Raw genomic sequence first — 12,355 nt, 5'->3', positions numbered from 1 at the left:
AAAAAATCTGAGTTATTTTTTTCAATTAAGTTGAATGTAAATTAATAAAAATGCCTCTCCATGTCTCTTTATTTACTTTTTTCGTATCATGTATTCAAAATACTTATTTTACTCTAATATTTATTATTACTGACTTTAATGGTCATAGTAAATTTAAATGAATGGTACTAAAAATTTCAACATTGTTCCGTCATGGAAAAAAACACTATTCCAAGAAGAAGCTCAGCATTTTCTTTCCCCGAGGGAAACTTTTCTTCCTCGTTCGTCTCTCTCCTTTTTACCAAAATTGTTTCGCGTCTCTTTTGAAATTCCGAGCCGCGTTATGGTCGGCGGTGGAAGTAGCATCAACTTGGAAGGTGCGGACGGAGCGAATTGAAGGAGCGCATGATAAATTGCCAAGAGTTGACGCATTTCCTCGCGTCGCCTCTGGCAATGATACACAAATAAATAAATGCGCACACAGTCAGCCGTATAGACGACGCCGGCTGGCAGCGAGAATTTCTCCAGCACAAAACATCGTTTGTGATGTGGCGGCGAGCGAAGGAAAAAATCTTTGAATGCAAAGCGAGTTTTTTTGATGGCGGAGAAAAATGTGGAGATGCGCTTCCATTAGTTCTATTTGTGTACAAAAGAGAATGAGCAATTCAAATGCTCTCAAAAATATTGCGCGATTATTTTAATTTGCTTTAATTTTTTAAATATAAAACAACATTCTTCAATATAAAAAAGGGAACAATTAGATTTTTAATTTTTCAAACTGCAGTTTGCTGCAATTAAGTAGAATTTTTAATAAAAATCACAATTAGTTTAACAGCATTTTATTTAATTTGCTTCAATAATAAATACACAATTCCGCACAATTTCTCCAAGTCATATTTTTATCCATAGTAGTTATTGGGATATCGTCCATGATTTTGACCGTGTCCGCCGTACTGGTTGCCACGGTGATTGTTGTGTCCGGAATGCTGATAAGGGTTTCTGCCACCTTGACCATAATTGTAGCGATTGTTGCCACGGCCGCCATAATTATTAACGCGGTACGGAGAACGAGCCACTCTCACTCCATCTGCAAATAATAAATTTTGATAGTCAATAAAAAAATTTATTTATAAACAAAAAATTTAATCACTCATTGTGATAAAAAATAAATTAATTAGTAAAATTTCAGATATTAAATCGAATTTCAATTTTTGTAACGAAAATTACAAAACCTCTCCGACTGTCAAAATATTTACCAAAATCGCTGGCTTCATCATCATCATCGAGCTGGACCTCGTCCTGGGCCCAGGCAGAAGTGGCGAGAACCACCAGAACGACGACCACGAAAAGTTTCAACTGCATCGCAGAGCTTGCAAGAGTATCTTTGAATGAATCGCTCTTCAGAGAAGATGCCGTTTATATATCGAGAGAGACATCGGAAACCAAAACCGCCGGCGAGTAGCATCAAAACACATCTTTCCACAGCAGGAAACCACGATTTTGATGACAACAAAGATCAACATTTACCACGAAAACATCCGTGGAATAAGGTCACTGCTCCCGAAAATGTTCAAAATTGAACAGAAAGTTTGATTTTTTTTTTCGTAAATAAAAATGGAACGCTGTCTAACAATCTAACAACAGAAAAACTTTTCAGACAGATTTAGGAGATTAGACAAGCTCCGCGGGGGAAATATCATTCATTGGATTAGCGCAGAACAAGTTGGTGGAAAGCTCCGCAGGAACACAAACTTGCCGGCAACATTTTTGGCAATGAATCACCTGATTTAGTGCTCTATCGGCCCAATGATCGGGTGCGCGCGTGTTCTGCGGCTTTTCCACTTTTAATAATTTAGCCAAACTTTCAAACTTTCCTTCCGGCACAGTGTGTGTGTTTTTTCAGCAATATCTGGCATGTTTTAAAACAATCAGGGGCGCGTTAGAAAAATTTACTGCCGAAAGGGGACTGGAGGCAAAAGAAAGGAGGAATTTCTGCGGATGAATGGTGAAATATCGAGGGGGAACGGGACGATCACAACTGCAGATATAGAAGCAGACTTTATTTCATGGTGGTGCAATATATTTCTGCCGCGGTGCGAGGTGACACCGCCATCGCTGCGCCATGCATACGCCCTCGCCGGAAAATAGAGGAGATAAAGAAAAATATGAGACGCCGCGCATTAAAAAAAAAAAAAAAAAAAATATTCGCTTGGTGCTGCTGCATCTGAATTTTATATCGCGGGCAGCTTTTATTATATGAAAACGACGCGTGCATGAAAAATCATCGCCTAATTTTCACGAGGCACGTTTTCGCGCGGTGCGAGCGAGCGAGAGAGAGATGCTGATTTTTTATTTTAATAAAACTCGCCCGCCCGCTGGCATCATCCGAGTTAAATTGCCTCGAGACGTGCCCGGGGGGATGATGCATGTTATGATATGGCAATAACCCCGTGACGTGACAAATGCCCTTGACTTAGCCAAATCACTTATATCCTCCTCTGGAGACGAGAGAGATGCAAAGGCTCTGCTTTCCATGCTGCACAGGGGGCGCCTTATGCTCAATTTGGAATGCGAATTTCCGTCAGCATAAAAATTCGTGTGACACAAAAGGAGGAGCACTGCCTGTGCCACTGTTGCAAGAGGGGCGTGCGCGTCAATAAAAAATATCTTGTGGAATCGGGTCAATGGCACAAATTTGCATGAGTAGAGGTCGTTTCGGCATTGTTGCTGCAGAAAACGTTCTAAATGAAGAAAAAAAATCATGCATGCTCATTTTCAAGAATGATTAATTTAAATTGCACTCAAAATTTAAAAAAAAATATGTTTACAAACAATTTTTCAATAACTTTAAAACGCTCAACTTTTTTCTGTTTATTCTATTTAAATTTTTCATTGAATATTTCTTAAATCTTTGTATTTTTAAATTTCACCAAACTGATAACTTTTATTTAGGTATTGTTGCCACTTTAGGTCAACATTTTTATCAATTCTTAGAATTTAATGTGAAGTGAAATAAATAATTGTTTACAACCCATTATCAAACAATCATAAATCCGCATAAATCAAACAATCACCTTACCTGTACCAAACAACGCAAAATTTTAACCTTCCCCAACAATTCAAACGTGAATCGCTTTTTTACAGAAGATTAAAAAATATGATTATAATTATTATTATTTTTAATTCATTAATTTATAAACAAGTCGACGGGTAAGTTGTGATCATTTTTATTTAATGGTGAAACAAGTCTTTTCCCCTTCCCCAATATTAAAACTAAATAGTTTCAGATCTTTGTAAAATAGTGAAAAAAATTTCAAAGGAAATAACTGTAATGAAATTTTTTGAACATACACATTATGCAAAATAGTGAATTTCTACAAGAAGCTTAGGAAAAACGCTCCGCCTAATTGTTGTTGAGGCAAAATTGGTAATATCTAGGCGATTGAAATAGCTTATTTTTTTTTTTTAATAATTATGTTATAAATATAATAGGTCAAAATTTCCACTGGCAACTATTGTTTTAGAAGTTTCACTAAAATTTAAAAAAATAATGAAGACATTGAAAATTGAAATAAAAAGAAAGAACTAGGAAAACACTGTAATTAAACTTTAAATTTATTAGGAATTTCTCAACTTATTAAGCTGTCATTATTTATATACTTAAAAAAAATTGTATTACAATTATTATTTAAAAAAGGGAATACCATTGATTTGCAATTAGGAATTTGCAATTGTCTCCCAAGCTCAATCTACGAATTTTTATGTATTGAAAATTAGTTAACATAAAATACATTTTTGCTGATTTAACAAAAATTTATTATTTTTCATGATCAAATTGATGTTGATAGAATGCTTCTTGAGGTGCTACTTGAAATGTTTAAGATTACTCAAGAGTAATTTTTTAAACTGCTATATTGCCATAAGTATACTGAAATATTATGCAATAAAATTATCCGATATAATAATTTTAGGATAAAATACAGCATTATTTGAGTACTGGAATTGACTACCGATCATTTTATCTTTTTCTGCGCACGTCTGCAGCGGCCATTGAAAAATTAACCTTTCCATGTTTGATTTACGCGGCAGCGAACCACATCCTTGCACATATAATACATTGAAGAATTGCAAAAGCCAGCGAGCACTCGGCAAATTAGCATTTGCGCGCCGCAGCCATTCCAACAAATCTCTCTACTCCACTTGCCTTGGGATTGAAACGTGTGCATTTCACACTTCTGCTCCATTTAGCCAAGCTAGTCCAGCAGCTTTGCACTTCGTCACAATTAAAACATGAATTATGCAGTCTCAATAGCGCGGCTTATCTCCGTTTTATTAACTCAAATAATATTATTGCGCCGCGGAATTAGCGACTTGCTTAATCGCATTTATTATTATTAATAAGCAAGCGAATTGCGCCATCGAGTGTGTATAATTTTACGGGCAGACCAATCGTAACATGCAAGTGGTGCAGTCAAGTGCGCCAAATCCGCGTAGGTATATTTGTGTTTAATTATGCTGCTCAGCCCTGATGTGCAATCAAACAGAAATTAGCGCTGGAATTGGCAAGCGCTGCAGTGCTTCTCCGGCAGTCTAGCTCGGGGCCGTCGAGCGCGCGCAGAGTAAATATGCTGCACGCATTTCGGCCTAATTAATAATTGATACCGCCTTTCTGGCCCTCGTGGGAATTCGGAAGCCTAATCCGCCACAAGTCTCCTGGTGCCACGTTCGCCAAATTGTTTTTGCGAATAAGAGCCTCGCAGCCGCTCCCAAATTGAATGTGAGAAGCGCGTGTTATTAATATTAGATTGCTTGTATGAAATTTGACCAGATCGGTATAATTACGTGTCACCAATAATTTGGAGAAGATTTTTATCTTTCAACAACAAAAAATGTGTTGTACTGACTTTGATACTTTACTTTTTACCTCGTCAGATAAAAGGATCAATTTTGAAGTTAAGAAATTTTTCCTGCTTACTTTGCTGAGATATGCAAATTAAAAGATAAAAGATAATTGAATCTTAAGTAAAGTTTAATGCCTATACCAAAGAAAAAATCCTGTATTCTTATCAAAAATAACTTTTTCACGTAGGGACTTAAAATATTTTGTTTACGGTATCAATTATTATTTTTTTTACTTTATTATGTGGATCGAATTTTTATGGAAAAGCCCGATCTCTTCATTTCCATGATCATCTCCTCGAGTGTCAACTTCTTCAATCGAATTCAAATTTTTATATTAACCCTAATAAATTGTACTGGTTTGAAATTTTCACTTAACATTTTATAAGATTTTTTCTAGTATTATTTTATTAATGAATTTTAAGTTGAAATGCGTTGTCTTTGATAAAAAGTGCTGTCATAAAATATTTTGGAATAGAAATGAACTAATTTTTTATTTATTAAGATTTCAAAATTTAATTAAAAACCATCTAATTTTAGATAAATTTATTTAATGTAAATACTTTTTAACGCTATTAAACTAGATATTGCTCACATATCTAAAAATCTGGGTTTTCTTCGGCTAAAATATCTTTTTCAAAAAAAGTTTCTTTTTTCCTTGTCTTCTAACTTCAGATACTAAATTTATATTAATTATTATTATTAATTTTATTATTAAGCGAGATGCGCGAGTTGCGCGAGTTGCGCGAGTTGCGCGAGTTGCGCGAGTTGCGCGAGTTGCGCGAGTTGCGCGAGTTGCGCGAGTTGCGCGAGTTGCGCGAGTTGCGCGAGTTGCGCGAGTTGCGCGAGTTGCGCGAGTTGCGCGAGTTGCGCGAGTTGCGCGAGTTGCGCGAGTTGCGCGAGTTGCGCGAGTTGCGCGAGTTGCGCGAGTTGCGCGAGTTGCGCGAGTTGCGCGAGTTGCGCGAGTTGCGCGAGTTGCGCGAGTTGCGCGAGTTGCGCGAGTTGCGCGAGTTGCGCGAGTTGCGCGAGTTGCGCGAGTTGCGCGAGTTGCGCGAGTTGCGCGAGTTGCGCGAGTTGCGCGAGTTGCGCGAGTTGCGCGAGTTGCGCGAGTTGCGCGAGTTGCGCGAGTTGCGCGAGTTGCGCGAGTCGGTCGCGTCGGTCGAGTTGCCCTTGTCAAAAACGAGACCGTTGGAGGTCGTACTCGAGGTCGTTCAATTAATTAAAACAAACTTTTTTATTTGTTGCTTCTGTCTGTGATTGCTCAGAGCAAAAAAAAAAGTTTATTTTTATATAAGCTAACGTATACAAAGTATAAATATACAGCTTTTGCAAAACATGTCAATAGATATGGTTTTTTTTTAGTTGTCCAAGAGATCAGTTTATCTTTATCTCGCTGTCCCCCAAATTTATGAGATTTTGTGATCCTCAGTTTGAATGTTCGCTGAGCTGAACGCGCTCGCGGTAATCGGTTATTTTTCAGCTTTCGGCCTTGTTCCTTTTCGGCCCTATTCCTTTTCGGCCTTGTTCCGCTCAGCCGTTTTCGGCCTTGTTCTTTTCGGCCCTATTGCGGGACTCCACTAAATTTAATCCTCACTTAAATTTTATTTATATTCCCTACTTCAAAATATTTATTAAAACCAAAAAGTACAGTATTGTGTAGCAATAATAAAAAAATATGCCCAACCATCTTAGTTACATAATAAACCCAGTAACAATTAAAATTTGTTTATTTGATTAAATTTTTACACTCCAGCAAATATGTTGCTGGAAAAATACCTTATATTTAAAGAAAAATTGTCCCCACTTGACATGCGCAAAATGGGATAACGATCATTATTATTTTTTGCTTGTGATGAATTGGGAGCTGTTGGCATAATTTACCTGCGCACAGCAATTGATTTCGAGTGTCATCATGCCGGTGCTCAGCCATAAAAATTAATGGCAGATGGTTTTGCGTGGAATAAATGTATGCGCGCCGGGGCAAAACCCGCGCCTAACGACCGAACAAGCGCGCAAAAACGGATAAATCTCGCGGCGCGCCGACGAACGAAATTCGCTCTCTCGACTTTTGCTCTTGTTTTGGGCCGGGCAGAGGAGACGCGTGTGTGTCGCATCCAATAAAAACACGAGAGCAGCCTCTTATTGCGAGGAGCCGCTTTTACCCGACCATTAAATCTGATATGGCTAAATTTTTAATGCGCGCCCAAAACATCGTCTGCGCGCCTCACTTCACCTCTGGCGCACTTAACAAGACGCTTAAGCTCTTTGCTCAGCAGCGTTTTTTTTCTCGTGCCTCCTGCAGGAGCAATTGCTTTTAATTATCCCCAATAAAAAGCTCCGTTTGCCTCGCGCGAAAGGAGCAGAGAGGCGAGAAAAGAAGAGGCGCGCTGCGTCAATAATGAATTTAAAGCCCGGGCGCCCAGTCACGCCGTAATGCCGCATCAAAAGAGACCCTTTCCCTCCATCACTGCACCACCCTCCAATTAGCACCCGCAAATTTCACAAAGTGCTGCGAAAAACTGATATTTGCAAATTTCTTGCATATATTGCCTTAATAAAAAATTTATAATATAATATAAATATAAAAAAAATTATTTTAATTGTATTTTAATGCGTTAAATTAATTTTTTAAATTTTAATGATTAAAAATTTACTGCTTTATTATAATTTCAATTAATTTCATTAAACTTTTTTAAAGCATGTTTTTAGTTTTAATAACTAATAGTTAATTTTGTATATAATTTTCATCGCCTACATATTTATGTGTGTGTTCTCTTATATTTTGCAATGAGCCATAAAATTAATTGAAATTTTTGTCATTAAAATAGTACATTTGCCTGCCAATGTTTAAAGCTGACTTTTTAAATTTATCGTAGTAAAAAAGCAGCTCTGAAGTTTGGTTTAATTAAATTTCGCAACGTTCATGATATAAATTTTATGTGACACTTCTGTGGCAAAAGCTGTTTTTTTTTTCTTCCTCTGCCAGGTTTTGTCATGCGATGCTGTAAACGTGTTTTATGTTTCGTCCACTGTGGCAAAAAAGTAAAACGCCATACTGTGCCTTTGACATTTTCAAAGATGTGAAATTGAGAGAAACCAAAAGTTACTTATGTAACACATCATTGATTTAGTTTTGTTCAACACCGGCACTTACTCTTCTCCAATTAATTAATCACAAAAGTTCAAAACTAACTTCAAAGCTAGAAATTAATTCAAACGTGCAAAGTCTGCATTTCCATAACGGTTATTTCTGGGAAATGTTATGTTCTGACTTTCAGAGAATCCTGCTGTGCGAGAAATTTGATTTGTTCGGATACACTCAGCTGGAAAGTTGGAAGCTTTCGGTTAATTGCAAATAATCTTGTGCACATTTTCAAGCATAGTATAACTTCAAGAAGTCTGCATAATTCACAGAAAGGCTTGCTTGCTTACAAGGATGCGCCACTTGTTTCAAACTTTAATAAATTTATTCAATGATGATTAATTAATTATTGGTAAATTATCACCATCTATTATCAATAATTCTGCCTCACTCTTTTAAGGACAGATTAAGAAAAAAATATCAAATCAGTGTAATGAAAAATTGAAAAAAAAAACTTAAAACTGAAGTAACAATGAGAGAATTTAATTTATTTAGAAAAAAATGCGTCCATATACAAATACACAAAAAAATTATTGAGCTAAAATTGAGTTAATATTAAGTAAAAACAGCTGTTTTTACAATTATTATTCTGCAACAGATAAAATAGATTAGCAATTACAATTAGATATCTTTTCTTTATTATGGAAGAGCCACAAATTGAGTTAACACAGTGAGTTTGATCAATTCAACAGAACTAATTTCTAAAACAATCGGCGCTTGGGTTTTGCATAGGCACGGCACGTTCCATTATCCTAGACTGACCCACTTGGCCGAGAGTGTCTCTCGCTGCTTTTGATTTGCACAAGAAGTGCATTAATTAAACAATCAAGTTGCGCACAGCGGTGGTCGGACGACAGCTAGTGAAGAGCAAAGTCGGATGGAGCGAAATCCACTTGAGGAGACGAACGCGAGCAGAGAAATTGCCGAGCTCTATTATCGTTATTAAAATGGATGTGCGGCGGCGATTCCGTCCGCGCGCATTATGCACAATTTATCTCCGAGTCTATTTCGCAAGCACCGACCGCTTTTTATCATTTGTAACGCGCCCGCCGCTTTTGCCGCGGCTTGCAAACCACCGCTGTATATTGTGCTGGCAAATACACGTCTCATTGTGTTAATGCTGTTTGTAATTCATACACTCTAATTGAATGAGTCGGTAGACAAAAACGTCGCCATTCTCAAACTTTTATTGATTTTGAAACGACAAGAAGCACCTTTCAATAAGTTAATTTATTCGATTTAAATATGAAAAAAAGCTTCGGGAAAGAACAAGGAAATTTTAGTTCAATTTAAATGCTGCTTAATAATTTTAAACGACAAGCAACAAACTGCAAGATGAGTGAAATAATATGATTGATTTGATACTTTGATTAAGATAATTCATTCAACAATTAAACTGTACAGTTTTTATTATAAATTCAACCTTTATAAAAGTGATAAAATATTTAAATTTGAAGTATAAAATTTAATATTATATAAAATTGAAAAAATGATCTCATTTATTGTGAAATCACCTCCCAATACAAATAGCAAATTATACAAATTTAATTTTCTATCCTAGAAATTAAATTTAATGGTTTTTATTGGATGATGTTTGTTCAACGTTATTAAATAATCATAAAGTTGAAGATTTAATTTTTTTGCAGCTCTTGGTTCGCAAGACTTTTCTTTATCTTTGGCATTAGCGTTACCTTTCCAACTTTACATAACAATCAGACATGCAAATGATACAGTTTTTTGCCAGCTGTGGTCGTTTCAAGGGAGGCGACGACGAGGGGAGCGTGTAGGTGGTGGCCCTTTGGTTTATTTATTGCGCCTGCGAGGGAGGTCAAGCAGTCGGATATCTGTGTCACTTGCAATCGCCATAAAACCAATGGATTGAAGTTATTGTAGTGGCCAGTGCGCCCATAAAACTACATCACCAACCGGCCACGGCGAGACTCTCCTGTTGTGTTCATTTGTTGAAATATTACTGCTTTTTATGGCAGAAAACTTGTGACGTCGCTGCATTCTTGCTCGGCCAGCACTTCCTCTATGGGGACTCTTGAAGACAAATTTACTCTTGTTGGCGACCTTCGCTTTTACACCACACTCCAGTTGACTGCAGGTTAAAGAATTGTGCAAATATTGGAAAATTTAAATTTTGTAAATTGTATATATTTGATTTAATTTTAGAAAGTAGGATAAATCGTAAAAATACAAAAATAAAATTATGGATGAGAATAGTAGGTGATAAATGGTATAACATTTTTAACCTATTCATTTTTTTTTCGAACAAACTCAACTTGTATTAATTAGCCCAAAAATAGACTTCTTCTTAAGGTAACAATATTAAGTTTTTAGAATGAACTATTTGACGAAAATCCTGTTTATGTCAATTTTGGAATTTTCGTTAACAACTTATTTTCACAATAAAATAATCTATTTCTCACTTTATATCGCCCGTCTTGGAACAAAATATTTGTATCCGAATTCATATTTTGTGATAAAAAGCCTATTAAAAAAATTTCCTCTATAAAAACGGGATAAAACGCAAAATTTTAATGTGTAAAAAATGCAATATTTGTATGTTTTTTTTTCACTCCTTTGCTATCTATTTCATCAGATATCGTCCATTAATTTGAACGAAAAAAATGTAGAAATTAAAAACAGTTCCACTTTTTTCATTTTTTACAGCCGTATAACCAAACCCATTTAATAAAAGTGTTTATTTTTCAACAGAAAATTTGGGCCTGCAAATATTTTTGGCCCTTTTTTATAAAATTATATAAATGTGACCACTGTACCTCATACAATAATTTATCCTGCCATAGTGCCACATAATATTTTTTGCAATTACAAAAAGTCTACTTTTAATTAATTTTCCTCTGTTTACAAGTTCTGCAGAGATCTGCTGTAGTAAAATATTAACAAACAACAATTTTGTTCCTTCGCTATTACTTCTTCTGTGAAAATAATTTTAAGCTGGTCTCAAATGCCTCAATTCCAAGAAAATCTCTGAATTTCCTCACGAGGAAAACTGATGATAGTTTTAAAGTCTTTTGAGAACTCTACCTAATTATATTAATAATTGAAAAAATGAATTGACACCAAAAAGTTGTTGCACCGTTGACAGGCCCGGAGTGACTGACTTTTCTGGCTTTTCTAGTCTGGCCGTATAATAGAATTATCACTTGTGCAGCTCTCACGAGCAGTTAATGGCGCGCATGTTGGGATTAATATTTTATTTGACGGAGCAGTCGAGCGGTCCCCAAGAGAATCTCTCGCCGTGTCTATTTTTCGCAGCGGCAGCCCATCATATTAGATCCAAGGAGCGCCTCCACCCGAGATAGAGTGCTAATCTCATTTGTCAGACGCACACATACACGTCCTGCTCCCGGCGGACGCTTGATCACCTGAACGTGTTGCAAGCGAGAGAGCGGCATCATTTTTGCGCCCGTAATGAGCACGGCCGGCAACCAACGCGCTGAATATTCATGAAGGCCCTTGGTTTTTTTTCGGACCGGCCCGACTCTGCTATGTACTCGCATCGCAGCCACTCTCAACTTTGTTTATCTTGCCGTAGTAATCCTGGCGAGGGCACTCCAAAGAAGCTCGAGTGCGAGACATTAAAGGCACTTTGTAGTCGCCGCTTTGCTCAAAGTTGAATACTCTCGACGACGCCCCGTGTCCAAGTATAGCTGCTCGCCCAAATTGGCTCCCTTCAGATTTTCAGACAATCCGAAACTTTGCCCCCCTTTGCTTTCCTCTCTGACGTGAGATCTGTGAAAATCTCCTATGTGCGAGAAACACCAATAATATATAATTTTAATTTTTTTAACTTTCTCAATTTTTTCAAAGTTGCATTTAAAACAACTAAATTATTCTTCCATGTTTTCAATAAATCAAAAATTGATTCAGAATAAGTTCCTTTCCTTGATAAAACAAGACAAATATTTTCCATCAAAAAAATTCATAATTGACAAAACCTTGCTGCAAAATTGTTATAAAATTTGGTATTTTTTATAATTATTAAATAAAACATGCCATTTTTAATTCAAACAATAAATGAATAAATTAGAATTTTCAATAGTTGTGTTAATATGAGAACATTCTGCAGATCTGAATTTAACCAAATTTTGATTAAGATCGAAACTCTTAAATTGTAAAATTACATTTTTTATTTTATTGTTTAGTACAGTAAGCTATTGTGAAACATAAGGTTATCGATTGCACACAAATTGGCCTTGTCTTGTTTATTTTATTTTTTTCCAGACATAAAATTATTAATTCTATTGTACACGTACCATAAGTTGTTCGTTCCCAATGAATAGTAAAAAAAAATAACTACAAATG

At 36.2% G+C, this 12,355-nt stretch overlaps 1 protein-coding gene across 1 annotated transcript; it reads right to left on the bottom strand.

Moving 5' to 3' along the window:
* Positions 1 to 802: 802 nt before the first annotated feature.
* On the bottom strand, positions 803 to 1,368 carry LOC132200840 (protein FAM98A-like). The gene is made up of 2 exons (XM_059626585.1): positions 1,236 to 1,368; positions 803 to 1,066 (listed from the first exon to the last, which is right to left on the bottom strand). The coding sequence occupies exons 1-2, from the start codon at positions 1,339 to 1,341 to the stop codon at positions 879 to 881; spliced, it is 294 nt and encodes a 97-aa protein (XP_059482568.1). The 5' UTR covers positions 1,342 to 1,368; the 3' UTR covers positions 803 to 878.
* Positions 1,369 to 12,355: the final 10,987 nt, after the last annotated feature.

Source organism: Neocloeon triangulifer, unplaced genomic scaffold (genome assembly GCF_031216515.1).
Source record: "Neocloeon triangulifer isolate White Clay Creek 2 clone unplaced genomic scaffold, ASM3121651v1 ptg000014l, whole genome shotgun sequence".
Taxonomy (NCBI): Eukaryota; Metazoa; Arthropoda; class Insecta; order Ephemeroptera; family Baetidae; genus Neocloeon; species Neocloeon triangulifer.
This window is presented reverse-complemented; position numbering and strand designations above follow the sequence as displayed.